The sequence below is a fragment of the Meleagris gallopavo genome, chromosome 1, assembly GCF_905368555.1.
Source record: "Meleagris gallopavo chromosome 1, MGAL_WU_HG_1.1, whole genome shotgun sequence".
Lineage (NCBI taxonomy): Eukaryota > Metazoa > Chordata > Aves > Galliformes > Phasianidae > Meleagris > Meleagris gallopavo.
The window spans coordinates 38,893,742-38,920,579 of NC_139404.1; the positions used below are offsets into that span (position 1 = coordinate 38,893,742).

General features: G+C 37.1%; 1 protein-coding gene across 2 annotated transcripts in view; it reads left to right on the plus strand.

Moving 5' to 3' along the window:
* SYT1 (synaptotagmin 1) overlaps window positions 1-26,838 on the plus strand; it is a 337,461-nt gene that overhangs the window by 269,100 nt on the left and 41,523 nt on the right. For both annotated transcript variants that reach the window (XM_085221774.1, XM_085221782.1), the window contains exon 9: window positions 16,739-16,856. In XM_085221774.1, the coding sequence (XP_085077900.1) occupies window positions 16,739-16,856 (118 nt within the window). The remainder of the gene's footprint in view (window positions 1-16,738; window positions 16,857-26,838) is intronic.

The following is a 26,838-nucleotide window of genomic DNA, read 5'->3' on the forward strand; positions in this document are numbered from 1 at the left end:
TTTTTCATCTTTACATTGAAGATGCTGAAATGCTATGATTTTATAGGTAAAACCACATGACTTAAGTAGAGCAGCTGTGGAACTGTTTCAGGCTATTAGAATTCTGCATTTCTTTTATCACCTTCCGTGTTCAAACTGCTGACAACCCCACTGTATACATTTGTTGAGTATCGTGTTTCTTTACTCTCTCTCTGGAAAAGGCACCTAACTTTGGAGGTTTTTTTATAACAAAAAGAATTAGCTTACCTGAAATCAAAAGGGATTCACCTCAGACTTTCTGGCTCTATCGAAATTAAATTCAAATTCAGAGGGTGGAATATAAGAAGCAGAAGTTTTGTGATAGTGTTATGTTCTGCCTGTTGCTGGTGCCCATTGATTCAGGATACGTTCTCTCTCAGATCAGAAAAACTTCCATGGCATGATTGTCAGAAATGTGCTTATTAGCATTTGATTTTCAAGCATGGAAAAGCATCTTGAGGTTAAACTGCTGACAAAATGTATCCTACACTTGCTGCTGTCCATCTTGTAATAATCCATACACCAAAAAAAAATGATTTGAGACAAGATACATTCCTAATGACGTTGCAGTAAGCTACAAAGTCAAAGGAAGGAACAGTGGACAACTCCCCAACTCTACATCTTCATGTTATTGTTTTTGGGGTTTTTTAAATTGCTTGAGTATAGGATATTTTTAAATGTATAATGGAGGAGAAAGAGTGGACCAACCAAGGAGTTTGAAAGCACTGGACTTGGATGTTAAACACAAAGTGGCATTTGGAAAGCAAGATTCTGGACAGCCTTTTAATAGGCTCTTGAGAAAGATATTAAGAGGGATCAAAATCAACAAAAGAATTCTTTTTACAAAGGCTGAAGCAAAATCTATGTGGCTTAGATGCTGGAAGCATTCTGCTATGTAGCTGCAGGTGATTCATTCAGCCCGTTGATGTATCTGTCATTTGCATGGATTGAAGTATATTCTAAGTGAAAGGCCCTAGGGCATGAAGAGATGTTTTGGACTGAAGCTGAAGAAGGAATGCCAGGGAATTCAGACAAAAATTGCTGGGACACCCAGTCATACAACTGTAATCTGGGAGGGACTATAAGCATGTGTTCAGAATCTACTGATTGGCATAAAAGGGCCACACAACATGCTGTAAATTGGGCATGTTCAAGCCATAGCTTGTGGTTCACATGTAGCCCAGCTCAGCAAATAATTGCATGTATTTTGATACATTGGCTAAACGCTGTGCTCTGAACAGCAAAGAATATACAGGCATGCTTTCCATTTTGATAAAGGAGTTTGAGAATAGATTTCAAAATTCACTGATTTATCTTTGAGACACCATTTTCAATAATAAATATATTCAAAAAATATATTACATGCAAATTTTCAAATAGAGAGTTACAATCAGATATTCAACTCAAAAATCTGATCATGTCTCTTTACCAGACTTCCACAATCCTTCACTTCACAGTCACACCTTATTCATGCCATTGCTTTTTGGCAGTAAGCACATTTTTAACAGTAATTGTCAAGGATGGCACACAGGAAGAGTAAAATTTCATCAAAAACCTCTGATGAACAACTTGAGAGCTCTCTAAGAGTTGCAGCCATTGAACCAGCCAGATGGGTTAGTTTCACAAAAAAGGTTAAATATCCCTCTAGTTTTATGACTTTGTTTCTTTTTTTTATATATATATTTTAAGAAAAATATTAAAAATTAAAATGTTTTTCTTCCTTACATATTAATGATATTTGATATTCTACAAGGGCTGCTCTGAAAATAATGCCTCCTGCTTTATTATGTTGGCCCACAATATCAGAGGCAGATGCTGATGGTATAGCAGGAGAGCTGGAACCTTCCCACCAATATTCCGTTATATTTTATTGCTGTGTGACAGATGGCAGCAGAGGGGCAGTCTGACAGAATGGCATCTGACATGGAAGTGAATATGGAGCAAAGAATATCAATGAATTCCTTCATGCAGAAAAAATGGTACCTATTGACATTCACTAACGCTTGATGAATGTTTATGGAGACCAAATGGTGGATGTGAGCACAGTGAGGTAGTGTGTAGTGCATTTCAGCAATGGCAACAGTGGGTCACCTCCACTGGTGCAGATTTTTAGGAGTGCAGCGTGCAGGCTCTTTTTCATCACTGGCAAAAGTGCATAGCTAGTGGAGGTGAATGTGTTGAAAAACATTGTTTTGTAGTTGAGAATTCACTCAATCAAAATGTGCTGTTGTGCTCATTGTATCTGTTGTAGTTTCCATGGAAATATATGGGAGGCATTACTTTCACAGCAATTTATATACATACGTCCCAAGACAGTTCTCAACAAGATGGCAGCTTTTTCAGAAAAAGGTTGAGGGCTAATTTGGGACACTGCCCTCTGGCTGTTGTGCCCACTTCAAACTAAGGGATCTTGGTTTCCAAAGGCATCAAATGTATTTTTGAAAAGGTTAAAAGACAAAGATTTAGGAATAGCAATCTGAGAAATAAAAGGATTAGTCATCTTCTTCATTTTTTTCATCAGGTCTCTCTAAACACCAATTTAGACCATGTCAGGGATTACCATAAAAACCATTTAACCTCTTTTCAGAGTCTGTTGTGTTTTGGTTTAGTTTAATAATGAGTTTAACTAGCATTTGAAGCACTGTGTGCTGTGACAGGAATTAGCAAAAAATGCCCTTATTTTAGAGAAATCATTGTTAAAATCTAAGACAATAAAGTATTTTCAGTTTGGTAGTATTGGGCTTTTACTGGTTTTATGTTAATATGTTTAAGAGGCAGAGAACATGAATTTAGGATTTTTTTCTAGGTTTTATTTCTAGGCTAAATCGATAACACAGAGCAGTAACTCATTCCTACAGTTTCCTGTTTGGTGATATAATAAAACTCAGCCTTCTCCCAAAGGCTAAAGAAATTGTTCACCTTGGCTGATGTGTTGCTGTGTTGATGTAGTCCAGTTGAGATAACTGGATGGTTTTAATGCAATCAACCCTGTACTTCTTTCATCTTTCTTTTCTTCAGGCATTCTACAGTTTATTCCTTGAATGTTATCATCACAACTATAGAAACACTCAGGACAAGAGGATTTAAATTGTTTTCTATAAACCTTTTAATAGCAAAGCCTTTTCTTCTTGCTCTTGTCTAATTCAGTCTGGACAGAATGCTGTTGAACAAAATAATAACTTGCAGGAAAAAAAAAAAAAAGCAAAACCTTTTCATAGAATATCTCTGTATTATGCGTTTTTACCTTGTAGGTTAATGGAGGGCTGACATTTCCAGTTTTTAAGATCTTGCTCTCTGCCACATACAAACAGTTCTTTCTGAAGGGCTGATTATGGCTAGTCTTTCACTTTGTCTCATACAGATCAAAGCAAATACTATCATTCCTGAATGTTCATAGGTAAGTACATCATATGTAAGATTTAAGGAAGGAAACAAGATGGATATAAATGTTATTCAATACCTTATCTGAGCATAAACACTTACAATACTGGTGTTATATAATTCAATTTTTTAACCTCTGTGATCTGTAATTCTAATAGTGAGGAATTTTACTCCAAGAATGATAGTGCTGTCTGAAGATCATACCATTTCTCTTCTCTCTTACTTCTGTCTCTCTCCAGACTTTCAATCATTGGTCTTACAAAGGGAGAAAATCATAAAATCCTGAGTGATTTCTCATTCTTTTAGGTATTTTATTTTGACTTCTGCCATCATTCTATACACCTGAGTCAGTTACTAATTGATCTGCACATTTTAGCTTCCACAGCCCAGAGTTGTTAGTTTTTAGTATCAATGCTGACCAGAGATCAAGCCCTCTGAATCACTCCACCCCCTCACTTCTCATCATCTTCTCACTCTGAGTTTCTGTGTAAGATGTAGACTTGAGAATGGAGCAGAAATACATCTTTCTTTGATCTTTCGGATAGAACTAGAAAAGCTTTTGTAAAAGTTTCATAAGCAGCTTTAATTGCCTAAACTGAGACTTCTTATTTCGCATGACTCTGACAGATGGATAGATTGGTACTGTAGCAGTTCTGTCCCTTCCACTGGCAGCATTTCCAGAAAATGAATTGTTTGCTATGGAGTATCTTCACTGATACAGAGTCTGTCTACGACAGAGCAGAATACAGCTTGTTTTGAGCTGCAATCATCAGTGTGCAGAAGAAATTCAGTTCTTCTCTCCTTTTTGAACACACACGTGCTTCTGCACCCAGTGTGTGTGTACTTTTGCTGGTCAATCACTAGATGAAGAGAACTACCTGCAACTGAATCCAGTGACATGGAGGCCAAGATAGATTCCCTGAGGATTATATCTGCAATTACATTTATAGAAATAGTGCCAAAGGCAGGAGTTTCCAAACTAGCAGTGAGAAAGATAGTTTTATAGTGGTATGTTATTGCTGCTTGATCAGTTGGATGCATTCTCCTGTAACAGAACAGAACTAGAAGTTACTGCTGCTTCCACTGTCGCTGGTAATGACAACTAAATTTGGGAACCCTGGTGCCTGTTTCAATTTGTTGCTGACTTTGAGTCAAATGTAATCTTCTTAGATACAGACCTGGTCATAAAATGCAAACCTGAATCACTCCCTAGAAGATTACTCTTTTGAATTTGCTGCCACCTGTGTAGAACGTGGCACTGCAGTTTCTCACTGGTTTGGATGGAGGTAAGCAAAGCTCCCAAATAGATCCTTAATGAAATTTAGATATTACTTAAACTGTTCCAGGTAGTCCTCTCAAGTTGTCTGGAGCCCATTTATTCTACCTTTGCTTTTCTGTCTTCTTCATCTGTAACATCAATAATAAACAGAAGAATCTCTGTTGATGAGTGGAATTCTGTCTTCAGAATTGGCAGCAGTTTATTGTCATGCAAATGCCCTGAAGTCTGCAGCTGATGACCCCTTTCTGTTAAATGCCCAGCCCAGAATCAGATAACTGTGGACTATGCTGAATGTTTTCATTCATTCAGACTCTCACATTAATCAGTCAGGCAAAGCATTCATTTTCTGTGGCATCTTAGAACAGGCAAGTTTTCTGGGAGAGGTGGGTCATTTGAATTAATTTTGACTACTCTGTGAGTGTTTATCTTTTGTACTTATTGTATATAATATAGCTGCAACTATTACAATTCAGTGACAAAGAATAAAAACTGTGGTTCTTCCACAGCATGTTTCTTTAAAAAAAAAAAAAAAAAAAGCATATCCTTTAAATTATTGAATCACTTAAAATCTCATTAAAGTTTCATAAAAGTTTTGAGTCTTTCTTCAGAATATCTGTCTGTGCCACCAAACTTTTACTTTATTTTAATGGAGAACTGTATGATTTTAGTTTTATCCATTTGCCTAAAGAAAAAATTGCACATATTGTACTGAAAGTTACACCTTTTATATTTAAAAACATAAAATCCAAAAATAATTAATATTACTTAATATATGATCACTGTAAATGAGAACAGATTTTTAATTAAGCTCTACTAGATTTAATGCAGCAATCATGTATGCCAGAATGACTGGAGAATACTGGCTTCCTGCTTGGAATTCAGCTTTAGTGCTCAGCAACTGGCAAAAGTTCCTGCAAGCACAAACACTGGTCACATTAGGTAAGAATTTAAGACCTTGAAACTTTCCTGTTTATATCTTCCCTGTCATGAAAACCAGCTATTTATCGGCCTCAAGCACGATCACTACATATAAAACTGTGAATATTTTGTATATAAACACTGGTATATGATCTTTAAATTCTTTTAACCCACTTGTTCAGTGATTGCTTGGATTTATTGCCAGAAGACACCAGTATATGAGCTCTTACAACTCACTAAGAATGACAGGCCTTTAAATCTGTTATGTTTCATTTGCACTAAGCCTAGACTAGCTAACATTAACATTTTCTTTCTGGGGGGGGGGAATAAATAAATAAATCTGTAATTTCAAATACCTTTATTTTATTTAGAAATAGTACTATTTCCTATCAAATCGGATAGTTTTTCAAAATGAGATGAGTTTGTCAGACTTCTAAATCTTCAAGGAACATTTTAAAGAATTTTAGAGAAATCCTATAATCCCATTTAATCTAGGAAACAGGCTGCATCTGCGATGCAGAATTGTTACTTCTATGCCATTTTGGGAGAGAGAGAGCACAAGGAAACCTTCTAACAAGCTAACAAGAAAGTTAGGTTTTTGTTTTGGAACGAGGAGCTAGAAACCCTCTCATTCTCAATTTATAACATTTTGTCATGTCTACATGGCCATATACTGCAAACCCTGAAAGCTCAGACAACTTCCCCTTCAGTATTATCTTGCACGGTTATATTGAAAATTCATCAAAACACAATCTCCCAAGACACATTTTGGTATTATATAATTAGAATTTTGTGAAAATTCTACTAGAAAATTCTGCATGAGGTCTTGCTGGCAATGTCTGTAGTCAGTGTCAATTGCTGTCAATAGGCCAGTATTTGCCATAGGCAGCTTTGCTGGAAAACTCTTAAAAGGGCCTATAAATCGGAAATGAAGAAAGACATCCCTAACAGCTTCTGCAGTTACTGTTTAAAATGCGTACTTTATTTCTTATATGGATATTTTTGGATTCTACGTCAAGTCCTTGATATTTGTATTGCCCTTCTTCAGTAAATTCAAGGCATTTAATCCATGATGCTTCCTCTTTGTGGATATACTTAAATACTGCAATCAAGTCACCTTCAGTCATCTTTTAAAAAGCAGCAGAAATTCATCTTTTATGTTTCTTATGATCATGCTTTTTCTTCAGTTTTCCTGTAAAAGTTGTGATTTTTCACATTCTTCCTACTTCTCAAAATCTTGTAACAATATGTATGCAAGAACTGTATGCAGCATTCAAGCTGATCTTGCCAGAAAAGGAAAGTCACCTGCTGCTTCTCTCTTCTACTATTGACTCTTTTGCATAGCATTGCATTTGCAGTTCATAGCGTGCAGCTTACAACCCTAAAATCACAGCAGGAAACACTGCCCTCTAAGATATATTTCCTGATTCAGTAGATATTCAGAAATAGTCCAAGTTCTTTTTCCTAGGATGTCCAGTGTTTGCTTTTGTCTCTATATGATGTGATCTGTGTGACTGGCTCTGGCTAACTTAGCTGACTGAGTGATTTAGCACTTTTTCTCTGAACTACCTATTGCATTATTATTTACCATTATAGTAATTCTTTGTCATACAGTACGGAATATCCCTTTGACCAGTTTAAGACAGCTGTCCCAATTCTTTTGCCTCCCAGCTCCTTGGGGCCCTCACTGCAAATGGCCTTGGCTTTGTACAGCACTGCTTAGCATCAGCTATAAACATCAGTGTGTTATCAACATTGTTTTTCTCCTAGAACCAAAAACATAGCATCATATCAGGCAATCTAAAGAAAACAATCTTAGCTGAAAATAAGACATCCCTCATCAGCAAAATCTGCAATCTAATCACAGAATGAATCTGGGTTTATTCAAATAGCCCCAGTTTCCTTATGTGACTTCACATTCATTATATTCCATATCATTTAAACCATCATTAAAGCAAACTTTTATGAGCTCTTCATTGCCTTATCTAGGTTTGATAAAAGGCAAGTAGCTGATAGATACCACCTGCATCCCATTTAGCCTTTTGTCTTTTTTTTTTTTTTTTTCCTTCCTTTTTTTGAGTAAGAGTGGCATAACATTAGCACTGTTCCAATCCTCTGGAATTTCCCTTGTGGCTTGAGATTTATTAAAAATGAACATCATTGAGCCAGAGATCTCATGATAAGTACAGTCTTCTTACCTAGACTTTTGTAGATGACTGTGGTGACCTCTATCTTTTTACTGAAGAGATTAATGAAATTCAGTGTGTGGTACTGATTGCTACAACGACCTTTGATGAGCTGTCTTGTCTTCCTAAAGAATGTGTTAAGAGAGTGCATTTTTCAAAGTGAGGTAGTCAGAGGAAACAGGGTAATAAAAAAGGCTTTTACCTGTATGTATTAATCCAAAAACTTGAATATATTTCAGCAGCTTTGTAAATTATATTCTTGAATGCTTGGTATAAGAAGTGGATAGGAGCCAGCTAAGGGTAAGTCAATAGATTTGAATGCACACATTTCTGAATGGAGCTCAACTTTTTACCAAACTGAAGTCCAAACTCATAATTCGTGGGGTGCGCATTAGTTTCTTCATTTCAGTTGGATCCAAAGACAAAAATATTGAAGTCATCTTGAAAGAGTATTTTACGTACTTCGGACTTCCCTGAAATGAGAAAGCACTACAGAAAGAGCGCTTCTGAGGGTTTCCAGCCTGCCTCTTCTCCAGCTGTGTATTCTTTATCTCATATTTGTTGGAAGTTTAGAAGCTCTGGAAAAATCTTCAGTACAAAAATTAGAAAAATAGGGTCATGTAAGAAAACTTTCCAAAGGGAAAGCAGTGATACAGAACAACATCTCAAATCATGCCAGTGCTTGTAGAAAAGAAGTAGTGGATAGAAGTAATAGGTGGCATTGATTTGAATTACGTTATGGAGGAAGCAAAAAGCCTTCTTCATCTGGATAAATTACAGATGGAGAACTGTATTGTCTTAAGACTTCACCCATTGTCTTTTAACTCATGTCTGTAGTTTTCCCATTAATAAATCCCAGTTCTTTTCAGCTTGCCTCTGAAGACTCCTTCTGTTCAGGCCCTTCCAGGTCATCAGTGTGGCTGCTGTGCCACAGATCATCAGAATTTGCCTTTTGTCTGAGTTTTCTTCCTATGAAAATAAAGGCACAGAACTGTAATACTTGCTGCTCTGGAAGCTGGGATGTGTGATAAGGCAGCTTCTGTTTAATGAAAATCAATGACTGGATGAGAACAGAAATAGCTTCTTGCCCTCTTTAAGGAAACTTTTATGTATGTGTAATGTTCTTACATGCTCTCTTTAGCCTGCTGCTTGCTAACCAGAAGGTTTCTAGTTTCAAAACAACCACATCATATACCACCTCTTGTCTAATTGGGAATACAGGAGATTTTGAAGGCAGCAGGTGTATTGTGTGGAGTTTATGATTTGGGGTCGTGAAAGAGAGCTGGAAGATGTACCAGAGGATATAATGGGGCAACATGAAAGCTGAATGGTGTAAAAGAAAGCAAGAAGTGAGAGCATATGTCCACAGGAGATGAATGAACTAGGTTGCATCAATGTCACTGCAAAAGGATCCATTTATTTTTTATTATAGCTGTGACTGATGCAAGGCCATTTTGTCTTGGGAGTTCTTTCCAGAGGGAAGGAGAAAGGATGTGTGGCTATGAAGGTAATCCACAGACTCCTGTGAGGTTCTCTTTGTGGTTCTTGCAGATCACTGATTGAGAAATAGAAATTTATTATGTATCTTCAGTAATGGTGTCTCTGAATTCACATTTAACTGAAGGCGCTAGATTTCAGCAGAATTTACCAGCAGCCATAGAGAATTCATTGTGTTACGCCACTCATTCCTACTTACTAATTTGTTAAATCTGTCTGTTCTGTCTGGTCATTAACTGAAAATGTATTATCATTTTAGCAAGGACTTTGTAGATACCAGGTTTTTGATATAGCACTACATACAGTGCCACTCTGGTCCTGACCAAAATCTGCATGTGTTACTTTAAGGGGAAAAGTTCCTCATACAAAGATGCTATTTCGGATACAAGTAAAAAGTCTGCAATTGATTTGATTCTTATTTAGAGTTCTCTGTTGTTCACTAATCCTGTGGGTTTTTTTCCAGTGTACGCTGTAATTTCAACCCATAGTCTAAAGTTTTTGAGTCAACCACTTTTGTAAACAAGACACTTTCTTGCTAGTGGAAACTGCACAAACAAAGCATTGCAGTGCCCATACTTACTTCAAGCAATGTCTTCAAATCATGCACTGTACTGTGACTTCCTGTGTCCTATCACAAGATGACAAGGATGTTCTGTAGAGTGATTGCAATGCACATGTAATTTTCTGTTAATTACAGAAGAGCTTTGTGATTTGACTTTTATGGTGTGTGATAAGCCAAAAACCACCTTTCAACTGTATCTCATTTCCTTTCAGTGTTGTACTTAGACGACTCACTAGAAGGCTAGCCTCGTGACATGCTATAGTTAATAAGTTTTCCATGCTGTCAAAAGTAATAATATTAATGTGCCATTCAGTTAAATTAATTTTGTTTTGCGCGCTGGCTTGCATAAACGTGAGTGACATTTAGAAATATGATCAGGCAAGAGCAGAGGAGAAGCCAAGTGGCAAAACGGAGCAAGATACAATAGTTAAAGCAGAGCAACCAGCTGCAATTGCTTGTGAGTAGGCTGGGAGTTACACTCAGACATCATAGGCTGGTTTTTAGTATTTTCTTGGCTCCCTTTCTTGTTTATTTAAGAAATTACTTTTTGTCTTCTTAAGTACTCAGTATATCTGGTAGCAAAATCTCTTATTTGTAAGTGAAAGGGTGTGTTTCTGCTAATCTGATTTCAAGTACCTTTAGCCACAGCTTTTCTCATTTGGGAAGATGGCAGTTGATTGTAATGCTTTTAAACTGTTGATCATAAAGTATCATTTTCTACTACTACTAAGTGTTTTCTCCTCATTTTTTTCTGCTTTTTGAAAGCAGCAAAAAAGTGCTTTCTCTAAACAGTTAAAAATGTATTGAAGAGAACTAGAAGAGGGAAGCTGGCAGAACCTGACTTGTTAATTTTTTAATAACATTGACTGGTTCATATAATTACCTAAGTTGCTTTCAAGCCAGATTTATCATTGCATTGGAGAGTATTACATAACAAGGGCATGTAGCAGAAACACAACGTACTACTAGATATATAAATAGAGACAGAAAGGCAGAGATTTGTGAAGAATTCCTGTATCAACTAGTGCTGTTCAGAGAGAGAGGGGAAAGAAAGGAAAAAAAAGGTTGCCTTTATTCCCATAGGAAGGAAGGCTTGTTTGTTCCCTTTAAGTAAAGGTAAAAATAGTGCTGTTGTATGAAAGTTGTATGACAAAGAAGTCAGAGAGTAGAATTGTAGTAGGGAAAGGAATATGCAATTAAAGCTGTTTCTCTTGGTTCTTCCACACTCCCAGTGTATACCGTGACTGTATCCCTACAGATACCACCTCCTGATACCTTTAATAAATTCACTTTATTTGAAAGAATGTTCCCTGTCTGCTCTAAAACTCCCTTTTAAAACTTACTTCCTGGACCTTTGCTTCTATTTCTATTCACTGTTCACCTAGCATCAGCCTCCTTTACATCTCTTCTTTAGACCGTTGTCTCTGCTAATCCCTTTTTTAACACCATTCAAAGCAAGCCCTTTGGATCCTTGCCTCAAGAACCTTCTGTTTCTTTGAGATTTCCTGCTGTAACCTATTTGGCTTGGTTTTGCTTCTTAGTTTACTTGCTATGTGGCTTGTAACTTAACACTTGCATTAACATGAGCTTCATTTTATGGCCAAGTTTGCACATTTGGAGAGGGTATAACCCATGAAAGCATTTCTGAAATAACATTACTAAAAGCAAACAGGAGAAATCTTTGATCACAAATATTACACTTCCATTTTGGAAGACAGGTGGGTTATTCCTGCAAACAAAGACTGATCCTTGAATAAGGAGGCACATTGCAGGGCACTTGTCTGTTCATATTTGTTATGTTAAAATATTTTCTTCAGAAGTGCAGTAGGTGCAGGGTTCTTCTCTGTCTCCAGAGGCATTTTGCACCTGTTTATTTCCAGCTGTATAACTGTGTGGCTGCTCCATTCATGGGCATGAAATTCTTTTAGACAGCAGGGAAATTATTCTGCTCATCCGATTAATGGTTTAGTTGTTAAAATCCTTAAGTTTGTATTGACGGTGTTTATAGTTAACATTTCACAAGTCTGAAATATCTGTTTCTGTAATCAGACATTTGCCTGAAGAGGCTGGCAAGAATTCTGCCCTTCCTGTTCATTCTCAGCACTTTATCCCCACGCTTGCTTATTCATTTTGGGTATGATGGTACTCTGAGTGCATCCATATTCATGTGAGAATCTCAAGAAGTGCTGTAATAATGGGCTGACAGATTAGCTCCATCTTTTGTTTCTCTTTCCAGTTCTCCTTTTGCTTTCCCTGTTTCACTGTCTATTTCTAGCCGATTTCTGCACTTGGGATTTTATATCCACCTTGCTCACTTCACAATCCTTTGCCTAATTATCTTGATATCATCGAGTCATCAGTTCCTAACTCTCCCCACTTGCTCTTGTGGCTCTTGTGAGGGCCAGTCCAAGCATTTCTGCATCTGTGGGGTTCTGATACTGTTATTAGTATGATAACTTTGTGACCGAATGCATTCACAATTTATTTGCCAAGGCAAAGAATTGGTTGGATTTGAGATCTCGTTATGGCAACAGAATAGCAATGGCCTCAAAACTGTCCAAAGCCCACATATGTGAGAATTACAATTAGAGGTTCTGTCATTACTATTTACCCGGGTTTCCTGAATTTTAAAGGAGCTAATTTAGTTATAATCCACATTAGTGCTGTCCCTGTTTTTTCCACAGTTTTAAAACATTTTGATTGGTATGAAAACTGTATAATGAGTCCTGGTAGCTTGGTATTGCAAATATTGATTAGTGGGAGATTGTATGTTGGGTCTTCACTAAAAACCACATTCTATTGTGTTTCTCTCCAGCAAATATCTACAATCAAAACTGGGTATTGAATTTGGAAACCCATTGCACTGTTTATATCCTTCCTTCCACTGACTATTTTGGATTTGTAGATCCAATTAGGAAAAAAACATGTGACGCTGTGGCTTGTTACTTTGGTATTGTTTTACCAAGAGAGCTGTGAGCATCGACTTCCTCATAGTATCTTACACAAAAATGTGGAGATTGCTTATATTAAGAAGATAGATATCACTGTTAGAGATTCTGCAGTGTGAATGAGAGTAATCTGCATAAATAGCATTTTTCTCAGTAGCTCATTAGGAAAGTGTGCTGTCAAGGCAAAAATGACTACTGACAAATACGAGAAGAAACGTAAGACAAGCAGGAGACATTCAGAATCTTCTCTAAAAGACCAGCTTCTCAACAGGCCCTCAAATAGCCTTTTCTAACTGAAGAACTGCTATCAGTGCTATGTCATTTATGTTCTGCTTCACTGCATCCTCTTTAAATGGAATGAAGTTATGCAGTTGCTTAGATGGAGAGAGTCTATTAATTGGTGTTTAGGCATTATACATGAATAGGTTAATGCCTGTGAACCTCCCAGTTGGAAGTTTCTAACACTAACTTACAGTTTCCATCAGAGATCAAAGTAATTTACTAACATAAATTATTTATACGTAGGGCTGAAAGAAATTTATAATAACAATAAGGCACCTCCATGAGATAATCACCATACCAGAAGCACTCATCTGTACCTCATAGCCCTGCAGGGGTTTGTAATTATCTCCTGCAAACCACACCTCTAGTGACTGCTTTCTGTTGCTTCATTGCAATGCTGCAACTTGCAGTACTTTGCCTGACAAATATCTTTAAAATTATATTAAAAAAAAAAAAAAATACACACAAACCAGGTTAAGACTAAGAAAACATGTGGCAGCAAAGCAAAAAGGAAAATGTTGAAATGCAAAAAAAAAAAAAAAAAAAATCAAGAATTGCAGTTATTACAAATTTTAGTGACAGCCAAAAAAACTACTACATTTAAGCAAGTACCTGCGCTTTCTCTTCAAGTTATTCACTGGAATAAGCCCAGCATTTGCTGTCATTTCCCTTGCTTGCTTTGATCTATGGCAAACTCTGTTTACATGGTTCTGGCTTCTTCTCTATGCTTCGTGCAGCTAAAATTACCTTAAAAGAGGCTAAAAATGCATTAAATACTCTCATAAGAATACTCTCCTGTTAGACAATTGCAGGATTTGCACAAAGCATGACCTGATTATAGATGGAGAAAACCCAGTGACAGGTGATGGTCTTCATGGTAATAACTGTTTGTAAAATATTTCCTCTGGACTCTACTCAGCCATTCAGCTTGGGAAAAAAAACAATCTTTATACAATTTTAACAAATATTAACAGTCCTAACACATACCAGTCTCAATGCAAATGCAAAAGTACAAAAAAAAAAAAAAAAAAAAAAAACCAACCTAGCCCTTAAATTAGACCAATTAGAAACATAGCAATAATTTAAAAATTCCTTCCAAAATAGATACTTTGGTATGTGTCAGTGGCACAGTACATTTCAGAGGAATGCCATTTCTGTGCTACAACCAATGCACTGCCCAGTGAATGCAGGAGTGAGGGCAGAGCCCTTCAGTGTCAGTTGGTACGTGAGCACAAAGGTGTTTGAGATGGTGGGGCTAAGATGAGCTTTCAGATATCCCGTTTCAGTCTTACTCAGAGGCTAATGAATCAGCCAGGCTAATTTAAACCAAGTCTACCATGTAATAGGACAGGAATGCAAAGAACACAAGGTGGCTGGGTGAGCTGTGATCATGATAACACAAATCAATAAGCAATTGATTTCTTCCATTCTGAACAAGCTGGAAGTGATAGATCAACTTCACCATTAGCCCAGCCAACAGTGCTTCCCAAACTGAATGTCAGAGGAGTAGAAGCATGCTTTGCTATCACCCCATCACAGCATGCTCAGAGCAGATTGCAAAGCTAAAATCTGTAGTTCTAGGATAAGTTGAGATTTATAGCAGCTTGTTAAAACAGACAGGAATAGTGAGTCCTTTCATAAAAAGGTAGTTTCATAAAAAGGCAGTGGAAGACATACTGGGTTATTTCAGGTATGAGTTAAAAACCTAATCTTTTTTTACATCGGGTTGAAGAAAATCATAACATCACTGTGGCCCTCCTCCGCCACATCAAGGTGTCTAAGATACCCCTTCCAGTATCCTCAGTCAAGTCTGAAGAGTCATAATCTACTTCATTGTTCCTCATGCAGAAACTGTGTCTTATCCTTCATCATTCATGCTGCTTTGTTTTTGGAATCCTTTCCAATCATCCAATATCCTTTTTGAGGTGGTGGGATACCGTAACCACATCAGTTTTCAAGATGTGGGCATGTGTATTTGACAGTATTTAATGTGTGATACATGCATTTAACATCATGAGCTGTTTTGTTCTACTCCATCTGATCATTTCCTAATTGCACACAATCTTGTGTTTGTTCTGTATGTTTTCTCACCATGGTGTTCATTGAGCTGGTTTTTTGCAGGGAACAATCTTTTACAATCGCAAGGTCTCATTCCCAACTTGTAATAATCAGTTCAGAATCCATCACTTTATAGGTATTGTATTAAGTTTTTGAAAATTAAAAGGAACAATAACTATATCATGCTGAGAAGTTTTTAAGATATAAGATTGCAGTCCTTCAGCAAGAACAGCATAAGCAGATTCTTGTATCCCCAAGGAAGACTTCCCAGACAGACCTTTGCACCTTTTTGACATGAGAGGTAGATATAAACTTTGAAGTATAGCTGATAATCTCACATGCATTTTTCAGGTAGATGTATTGTAGATATTTACTCAAACCTGGACAAAAAAGTGATTTTTTCTAGTGTTTAAGAGCTATCGAGAGAAGAATGTAAGGAGAGCACAAAAATAAAATATATGCTTGTTGTTCAATAAGGATTTAATTTTCAAAAATGCTCATGCAGACAGAGATGTTTAGATACTTTTGTTACACAAATTGAAACAAAAGCTTTTAAGATTGCATATGTGCTTTATTGTCAATAGAAAGTACTTGTAAAAGCAGATGTCTTGTATTTGTATAGGTAGACATCTAAGTCTAACTGCTACTGATGCTGAAAATTTGGCTTACTGCATAAAGTTCAAAGTCTCATAAATCACTTGGAAGCTTGAGCTCCATTTAGAAAAGAACATTTTGATGCATTTTCTATGTCTTTAGGACATAAGCTGGCTTTTCTTTGTGAAATACCAACTTCATCTATGGATCTATGAGCAGTTGTTTTTAGTGGTGTTCCCACAGCTTTTTAGGTAGGATTCAGCCTTTATGTCTTTCGTCATAACACTCTGAACTTGGTAAGTTTCTTTGTTCTTCTTGTATCTATGATATGGGGAAAAGTTGCATAATACTGCCAAAATTACCTAATGTTGTAACCAAAAATCCAGATACATTTCCAACGCTTTTCAACAACCAACCTTCTAGTTTATTCTAACAAAGCACTGGAGCCAAAGGGATTGACAGAGATGTACTTTATACTCCCAGAATAAACTGTGGAAAACAGATATGTGCCATAAGGACCACTGTCTCTGAAAAAGTGCTGTCTGAAATGCCTTACAGGACTATTTAGTATTTCCTGATTTTTCTTGTCTCAAGGAAAACTTGTTTACTCCCCTAGAGATACCATTGCGCATGAAAGGAAGGAGGAAAGCAACTCAAATCATCCTAATGGTCATTTCTAAGCAGCAATCTTGCTCTTTTCTCTCTCTTGTATCTGCAAGTCTAAATCTACTTTTAAAACAAAGTTCCTGTAATTCTGCACAATCTCTCCGCCTTTGCCAGCACATCTTGTCACTGGGGCCCGTACAGGGCACAAGACTACAACAGTCTTGTGGCTATCAAGTATTTGAGATGAATATCTTGTGGCAAATCTGTTGTTAATTTGAATGTTCTGTTTTACAACAGGGGTTTGAAATGTAATCCTGTTAATTTTCCGTGGGGTTTTCAAAATTACATTTTTAAAAGATTCAAAATGAGTTAAAAAGAATAACACTATGCATTATTTTTGCTTTTACAGCAAGAAAAGCTGGGTGATATCTGCTTCTCCCTCCGTTATGTGCCTACTGCTGGAAAGCTGACTGTTGTCATTCTGGAGGCAAAGAACCTGAAGAAGATGGATGTCGGTGGTCTGTCAGGTACATGCATGAAAATCTGCTTGCAGAATTTTTCAAGATCATAAGGCAGAAAAACAACTCATTTTCCATTGGAGAGCTCTTTGTTGGGAGTGTAAGGGCTCTTGTTCACTGTCTGAAAAATGCATTCTGTGTTTTCTGAATCTTAGGGCATGACTGAGTATATCAGAACTCATTCTAGCTTAAAAAGAGAAATTTCATTATACAGTGCATTCCAGTCCAATACTAGGTGAAAAGCTAAACAGTCAGATAATACTCTCTATACTTTCCTTCTATCCTGTTACCTGGAGATCAATATGGACTATTCGAGCAAGAGGAAAAACAAACCCTGATTACTATTCCTATTGTCTGTTTAATCTCATAAAATGTGAGCATTTCCCTACAGTGTTACTCATAATACATATCACAGGTCACTGCTGACTATTGGTTTAGGTCATTGTTTCTGCATTTGAAGGGTGTAGGTGTGATTGCTCCCTTGAGCAGATCTGGGAGTGTTCTGCATTAATATGTACAGCAGCAATCACAGTGACAGTCCTTCTCTTCTGAGAGTCAATGAGGTTGGTACCTCCCACCTACAGATGGTCCTTGCAGCCTTTCCTCATTTTATGATGAGGCCACACAGGCAGTGAGTGGGATGATATATGCCATCCCCAAGGGAGGCTGCCATCAACTTGGGGCACTGGGGCTGTGTCCTGGGTCCTACTAGAGCTCTGTGTAGGCTTCTGCTCTCCGCTGTGTCTGGAATTCTTGGACACAGATTACTGACTGAATTGCCAATTAACTGAGATCAAATTAAGTAACAAGATGCTTCATAAGGAGAGGTATTTAGAGGAAAAGTTTATTTTATATACCTTCTGTTAAAAAGACAAGGTTTTTACAGACCATTGAGAATGAGGATACTTCTATCACAGCTCTAGAATTGAACACTTTTACAGCTGTCATTAACACACAGCTGATGTACTTGTTCATCTTGAAGTAGCAAATGACGAACAGAATGGTAAAGTGTTTGGCTTTCATTTTCTCATAGTCTTAGCACAAGGTAAGAGGTATATCTAAAGCATACATAGGCATAGAGGCCTGCTCACAGTAAGCCTTTAGGTTTCATTTACCACCTTTGATGAACAGTAACATGAGGCCTTCACAAAGTAAAAGGAGATGAGGTCTCTTACTAGTAACTTTTCCTTTATTTTACCTGTTTCTGAAGTTTTCTGCTGTACAGCAATAGACATCATAAAGACATGAAAATATTGTAGTTGCTCCTGAATCAATCTAACTTTTTGAACACCCATTCTAAAGTGTGAACACACCAGTATTTGTTTCCTTAATGCTTACACTGAACCGATTTCAAATTAAAATTCTTAAGCAGTTTTCTAATTGTTTCCTAATGAAAAATTACATCCTCTTAGTGAAGAAGTGTGATTTTTTCTTTTTCACTAGAGATCTAAGAGTCAAAGCATGTATATTCTTTTCCAAAATTTGAAAGAAGCGTGATGAATAATGGCTACAAAACTCATAAGGAAGGATCGAGGGAAGTACTAATGAACTGAAAACCTACAAATTTCTGATGAAAAACATAATGCATTGTGTTGGAAATAACCACGAGGAAATGAATGCGCTATATGCTGAAACACCAAAACAGAGTAAAGGACATATAAATGCATTTCTGGGGAATTACAGATTTTGTTCTCCTTTGTAGGGCCATACCACACTTGAAACACTGTCTTCTCTCAGAGACAAACAAACCCAATAGGATACCGTGGTTGTAGTAGGAATTCAGAAGTCCCTGACAGTGATAAACAGCAGCTAGTATGGTATTCCTGAGGCAGTAATTATAGATGGCTTAAAATGGATCCAGTATCTTTCATTAGGGAATTTATCTTTTGAATAAATTATGCAGAAGTAACTATTAAAATCCAGCTGAGATTCTGTTGTCATTATTCACACTAAATAATACCTGCCTTCAGAGTGTGGTACTGTTAAGTGCTAGTGAAGGTGACAGGATTTTATCTCAATTAGGAACACTTTCCCCACTACTTTGTTATTTTCTCTAGACACTAAAATTGCTTTTCGTTTTGCAAAACTGAAAGTTTTGCACTGCAGTGGAGGTGGGAAAACGCTAACAATCAAATGCTTTCTCAGTATGAATGCTACTTATATGCTCAACAGCACTTACTGTCACCAAAGGAAGACCATTAGCAAGAGGGGAAAATTATGTAGGTGTCACAGCTGGAAAAAAATAAATTAGAACTTTGACAAAAATTGCCAAAAAGTCTCTCACTGTTGAGGTTAGCATGTTTAGAGCTAAGGTTCCTTTCTGTTATTCTCTCTTGTTTTGGAGAAGATACTGGAAAAGCAGAAAATAGGCAACTGGAAATGGCTCCTCTTTCTCTTGCATCATTTTTGCCTCTCAGTGGAGTTTATCCGCATTTCATGAAGAAGGAGCAAGGCCCTGGCTTCTGCAGGAGGTCTGCCAAGCATTCACAGCAAACAGCAGGCAGCTCTGCAGTTTCTTTCTGGCTGCTGCCCTGAACATCTTGAGTATTACTGCTTCTACTGAATATCTGCTTTGCTCTTCAGTGGTGGGTAAAACTTTAGCAATTGTATATCTCTTGTCCCAGTACGAAGAGCAAGTCAGTCACTGCGGCTCAGCAGTCTTCTGAACTTCTTTTTAATAATTCATCAAAAATTGGAGTGCATCCATTACTGTGGTCAATTGTACTTTAAAATATGCTTGATTTTCAACATATTTATTTATAGTGTAGAAATAGAACACAGTTAATAAAGAACCTATACTGTGTATAAAACAAAGTAGCTTTCTTAGCACTGTTCTACTGGTGATTGCTTAATGCCACTAGTCAATCTGTGTGTCCAATTGAACGGCTACTACAGTTGCAGAGAAAGTCTTTATCTCCAGCATTTTGAACTTTTCCGTAAATTTTATAGACAGACAAAAGCCAGGCATAAAATACTTCAGATAGATGATAAAAGACAACAAACTAATCATCAACTTTATTAGACTCCTTGTAACAAAACCAGATCACCCATCTGAGCAATCAACTCCCAGGTCTTAAACTTAATTGCAACATCAAGCTGTGGCTAAAGGAAACCTTGGCTTAAGCACTGGAACTGTTCATCCTGAGCTCATCAAGTCACTGCAACAAGTGGAAATTATTACTTCTGGTTAGCGAGGGCCTCTAGCAAACAATTATGCATGTTTTAAAACTGCATTTTAATTATTTAAATTATATTCAAATGCATTTTTAATGAATCTGACATCTGGCAGGTGAAATGTAGGAATGTTAACTATACGGAGGTCATTTTTATTTGTCTGAATTTGGTAAACTGGATTTACATGGAATTATAGGCATACTTCACCCCAAATGTCTAAGAGACCTAGAAGCTTCTGTCTTACTGAAAATCAAGAGAACTTAGACTCTCTAGTCACTGTGTTTGGTTTTTTAATTGCCTTTAGATGATTTAGAAGATTTTAAAACCAGCTTGCAGTTTAATCTCTCCAAAAAACCCATAAAGACACAGTCCGAATAATTCCTCGATAAGGGCACAATGCATCTCATCAGTGCCTTTCAGTTCACAAAGGTTGTCTATGAATTATGATACGTTATTCAGGTTTACATTCTCTTCTGCTCCAGAAAGAGAAGAAATTATCTGCAGCTCCCCTGGGATATATTCATTTAACTCAGTGGTAGTGATTTCAGTTACTAATTTAAACAAGTATAAAGCTTTTATCTGAAGTCATTTTAATCTTGTGTTGTATTTGTTTGTTTATTTGTTTTCTTATTTTCTAAAGAAAAAGATTCTGGTTAAACCCTTAGCACATTTGACTAGCAGATAAATGCAATAAATACAGTGCTATTTATTACACAGAAGGATTCCCAATACCAACACACATTCATGTAGGCAGTTCTGTAGATTTCAGTGTGTTTAGCTGTAGCTGGCATTTATGTTCATTTTTGTTCCTGACACAAAATAAAAGCTTTCAGTTCCATTTCCAGCAGCTTCCCCTGCTTTGACTGAACCAATCTTTGAAATAAATTACCTGAAACGAGTGCTGGCACCTGAACAGACTGTTGTTATGGCTTTTTAGCTACCCAGGCCCTTTGGCTAAATGCCTTTTCTTAAGAAGTTCAGTGACTGTATTAATGACAAAAAAAAGTTTTATTTCTAAAAAGTATCATCTCTTAGTAGCTGATTAATAATTTCAAGCTTTAACATAGCTTATCTTCTTTTTGGGATTCATTTCAACAAGGTTCTTCTTAAAAACTTTGAAAGATATGGCATTTTTGTTTTATGTGTTATTTTAGTATGCTTAGATTTTAGTCATTCTAATTACCAGGAATGTATCCTAGTAGGAAGCTTTTTGCTTCCCTTATTTTCTTTGCCCTGCTGCCTCTCACCATCCCTCAAGATCAAAAGCAGGTTACTGATGGAGATGGGGACCCAATTAGAAAAGTCTCAGCTACCACTTAGGAATTGTCATAGCACAGTTCACAGATTATATAAACCCCTAAACTGTATCCATTTATGCCAAATCAGTGTTTAGGAAGAAATGCAAAGGCTGTGATTGGATCCATGTGATCTTCCTTCTGCAGAAAGCTGCAGATAGAGCCACAGCAGAAAAAGCAGCCTGTAATCCAGTCCATCATGTGTGAAAGCTAATCTCAATATTTATGAGCTATAAATAGAAAATACATAGCTCCTCTTTGTATCTGTCACGGAAATATTATAAATCAGAGCCATCTCAGGGGACCAAATGGTACTACATCAGAATAAAGCTGGGTTTCTACACTTATGCTTTTATTTTAAATACTACATTCAAACTCAAAAGGCTTTGAATGTCTTATAGCAGATATGAAAAATAAAAATATTGTTTAGAGACTGGTTCTTTGAAGACAGAGTGAAGGCTCATGAATTATGCAGGCAGAGCATTCACTTTAATAACTTCATTAAAACGTACGAAAGCTTAAAAGCTATCTAACACAAATGTAATATTATGGGAAGAGAAATACTCTATTAGTGCCATGGCATTTCTATAATCCATATTGTAACATGATTCTCTGAGTTTTAGGGGAGAGGAAAAGAATGTTAATAAAAGACAAAAATAAAAAACAAACACCACTACAACAGCTGCATTTGCAACTAGCCTAATCCAAAAGAATCCAGCAGAGATCAGTACCAACAAACATGTTATGATGTCTACTTACAGAGGGAATTTCTATAGCATCTAGTGTCTCAATATCTCTACTAGAATACAGTGATTGGCAGAACTTCCAGCAGTAGATGGCTGCAACAATACATCTCTCTAACACTTGCAAAACAGTCGCACAGCATCACAGCAAATTTTCTTTGGGTTTCAACAGTGGGAAAAGGATCAGTCTCTGCCATATTAAACTCCTTCTCTCCTACCCAGAGCAACGTTTCTTCTTCCCTAAGTCTGGGCAGCAACAAGAGCAGGGGGTCTTGTCTAAAAAGGCTCTGTTTCAGTGGGCAAATAAAGTCCTGGGGAGTTGTTTCTTCTAATCGCAACTCGGACCTTTGACATCAGATCGCCTGAAGTGATGAGCTGAAAAAGGTAGTTTCAGTATCAAAAGACAGTAAAAATTACAACATCTCCATCATAGAAGAAATGTTAATGGATACATTAATGGATAAATTAACTCCCATATTTCAGTGCATTTTGCAGGTTCTTATGAAGAATGTGCTAATTAATTGTCCATTTTGGAGCAAGTACACAATTTCCACCAAATCGTTTGCTACAGGCTATTTCACACAATAATATATTGCATTAGATGAACCATCAACTGCAGCAGTTCCTACAAAAAAGCAACGTCAAATTGTTCACCTTTTTTTTTCCTCTTACGTCTCAAATGAAGAAAAAGAGGTTTTGCTAGCTGATTATCACTGAAGCTATACAAAACCTCTAGGCATTGCTCTGAAAAGCCTTAGTAATCTTAGGAGAAACGCCATGCCACAAAAGTGCCTGGGTTCAGGAGCTATTTGAACAGCTTCTTCATTTGAGAAAGGACAGAAAGCTTATTGTATGTGTACACCTCCTTAATCATTCACCCTGACCAAAGGTACAGGAGATCAGCACCCAGCTGTGAGGACTGTCAGCCACTGGGCAGAATTTTCTAGCACTGCTATTGATTCTCTTACCCCATTCCTTGAAATAGAAAGACTGCAATCTTCTTACTCTTTTATATGAATATCCACATCTAATGATGCATTGTGTGTGTGTGTGCATGTGCTTCTTTCTGGTTATAGTATGTTTGTATTTGCTTATGCAGTCTTAGAGCAGACGTGAAAATGTGTGTGTTAATTACTTATACGGAAATAAGATGGTTAATACTTCAAGCTTTCAGACTCTACAAGAATTCCACAGCAATATGAGCGGCTGTAAAATAGATGTAGGAATAGTGTAGATGGATTTGGGCATCCTTGGGGAAATTAGTCTTACAAGTAAGTTTAATTTATTTTTACTCTCTTTCTTTAATGGATTAGAAGAAAGAAAATTAAAATATGAACTCAAAAAGAAAATGCCCTTTCTTTATCTCTGTAAATGCAGTTTAGATGAGTGCTTAAATGTTCACAGGAAGAGAGAAAAGTATGATTGAGGGGTCTCCTTTTTAGGACTATATAAAATCATGCAAGTTTGTATGACAGCACGAGCAGTACATTAGCAGTTTTACACAAATGAAGTTTGATGAAGTTTCTGGAATTTTTTGAAGAAAAAGAGACAACTTTGCAAATATATTTATAAATTGCTTTAAACCATACATGCATTTTTTTGTTTGTTTATTAATTCCATGCGGGCAAGAAAGACATTCAGTTTTTGCTAGGCCTGTATGGAGGTTACTTCCTATAGGCCTCCTGACTCGGTTTCTGAAGTGTAGCCCCTTGGGGTGTGCATCTCAACAGAAAGAAACATTTCAAAGATTAGATTCCAATCCTGAATTATGACTGATGCAAGCAGGGATTGTGTACTGAGAAGAGAACTGCATGTCTCCTCTGATACACTGTGCTGGAAATACATCAGTGAAGACAGAGAAAGTGTTTACATTAATGCAGTGAGAGAGAGAGAGAGGAAAAATAGTGTTTCTGCTTCTTTGTCAATATCCTTAAATATGTATATGCTTTATCTGTGCTAGTTTATCAGATCTGCTCACACATTTGCTGAATGAAGCTCTCCACTGGCAGCTATGAGATGTTATTTCAACAAAAATGAAAAAGAAGTTTTCCCATTGCCATTTCCAAAATTCAGTTTCCAGGAGCTTCGTAACTGAAGGCAGAAGTCATGTTCTGCCTTTTCTTCTATTGCGACAAACCCCCAAAAAGTTCCCAGTACCCTTCTCTAGGTAACAGATAAATATAGCCTTGTTGCTGACTGATATTGACATGCCAGCATTCAGTTATTCTCATCTTTCATGCACCTCAGGAGAGTCAGATGAATCTCAATTCTTTCCAAAAATTTTATCCCCCACTTTCATCCCCCTATTGATGAGGTAGAAAAGCCAACATCTGGGGCTTGCTCTAGCCTGCCAGCACAGACCCTTCTGTCTTAGAATTGGCAGTAGAGCACTTTGATTGCCTGTTGACAAGGTGGAAAACTGAAGATCAGAAATGCTACTTCCCCCTGACTCTGTTCCTCCCAACTCTGTAAAGACGTCCGTATGTGGTGGAGGGTGGAATTTATCTGGGTTTAATTCCTAGCCATGTTGTGCTTTTATTTTTTAGCTGTTGAAGTTAACACAGCAAGTGTTTTTGTCTTCACAAGGATCTTCTGTACGATGATAAAGATCTCTTTGCATCTTATTTGAAAAAAAAAAAAAAAAGGAAGAACAATTGAGCTTTTCAGGCATATTATTGTAAAGGCATTTATCACTTCTGTGAAACTTTCACATGTATTGAAGAGGAAGACAAGGCTGGGTATGAGTGAACAATCTACACAACTCAGTTTGTTTAGGACAGCTGAAGTGCTAGACAACTGTTTTGCAAGGCTAAAGGTAAGAGGAATCTGAGGAATCTCTCATAACAACATGACTGTTTTTAAGCTAAAATCCATTGCTTCCGCGCTATGGAAGTGTTGTTGAGTAAGATGGCTGCTTCTCTCAATTGATGCATTTCAGTAATACAATGCACAAGCAAAACCGGCAATATAGAGGGAACATCTCCTGAAATTTTGTAGTCATTAGCTCAGGAATTTTATCTCATAGGAGAAAATTAGGATTTTTTTCTGTTATTTTTTATTATGCTTCATTTTTGCTGTCTTGCAGAAGAATATGCAATTGCTCATTCCCTACTTGAATTCTTTTTGTTTCTACTGAGCTGTCCAAGTTCACAGATATTTTTTACTGTCTTTAAATCAAAATAATTTATGTGTGGGGTTTTCTGTTGCATCCCATCACATTAGATATTAATGTAATAAATGAATAGCAAAATAAATAATGCTCATTAAGGAAAGACACAAACAGAACACAGATCACATAGCATCTGTCTAGTATGTATGCCAATAGATACAAACTTGTTTACTTGACTTTAAAATTCAAATGTTATCTAACACAACTGACCAATGCCCAGAGAATAATATCTAGATTTTTTCTTGCAAAACATGCCTAAAAGGAAATCTGTCATAAGGAATCCCACCCACTGGAAAGCCGAGTTGTTTCCTACTTGTGAAGGCAGAATGGAGGATTTATTTGTAAGCTCTGTACTTGAGCTTTATCACAACATAATATCTCTCAGATCTGTTTGTCCAAAAACAAGTACCAATACAGATACATATTTTAAAAATGTTCATGATATACTAGTAAATTCTATCTTTTAAATAATGGCACACAAGGATTTCAGGGTCCGAAGATAATCTCTGCAGCTCAGCAGTACCTCAGTAGGAATTGCTTCAGGTCAGAGAAATAAGGGTTTTGTTTAATCTCTGCTATCAGACCTGCTTTGCGGTACTTTTTTTTCTTTTGATTCCTGGTGGTATCATAGACCACTTCATACATATGGGACTATGGGTTAAATCCACCTTTCCGATGGAAAGAATATGATAATGTCCCCATTTAGCCCTACTGATACAGCATCTTAATTTCTGTTCGAGTCTCTCCAGAAGTCTGTGCAATACAGCTGGCTCCAGTGCCGTTATCATTATCATATTGTTGTGAGGGGCTGTGTTTCTGCAGCAGGTTCCAGGAAGCTGTTGGAGTACTCAGCTATATCAGTTGTTTCCCATCAGCAATGTAAGTGTTGATTATGCAAGATGATGGGTTTTTTAAGTTCAGAAGCCCTGGCTATGTGGGATGTGAAGAAATACTTATGTAACAATCTGACAGCATCAGCAAGTCTTGCACTGCAGATTGTTTCAGCTGGTTGGGAGCTAAGTTAATTCCAGCTGCTCCCTCGTGGCTAAAAAAAAATGGAGGCGAGCATTTAATTAAAAAGAAGTTGCACGATACTTAACCAAGTATTTGGGATTTCAGTCCGGAAAGCAAGGCCAGGTGGGAGTAGACAAATATGTTTTTGGGGAAGTTTCTTGCTGTTGTCATTCAGAGTCATTTTCACTGGGGCTAGGCAAGATTAAAGAATATCAGATCATGTTCCTTCATGGGCAGTGCAAGTTGAGGACTGGCTCAGACATTCCTTGAGACCATCCACAGTGCACTGTTGCTGAAGGGCATCTACTTCAAGAAGCTGCTGCCTGGCTTCAAGTCAGAAAACATCACTTGACAAGAACAGTCTTTCCATCAGAAGGTCTGCTCATCCTTTGTGTCTGGAAGTAACAACAGAAGAGTGAGCCAGTGATTTCCTAAACTGACAAGTTCTTTCACCTTAAGTAGTCAAAAAATAGACCCAAGTGTGGGACAGATATTGCTTTTGTCTAATCTGAACCTGGATTGCTTCTTTTTGATCAGGGTATGGATTCCTTTCTCAGCAAAATGGATCAGTCTAAGAGAATCCATCCCAAAGCACT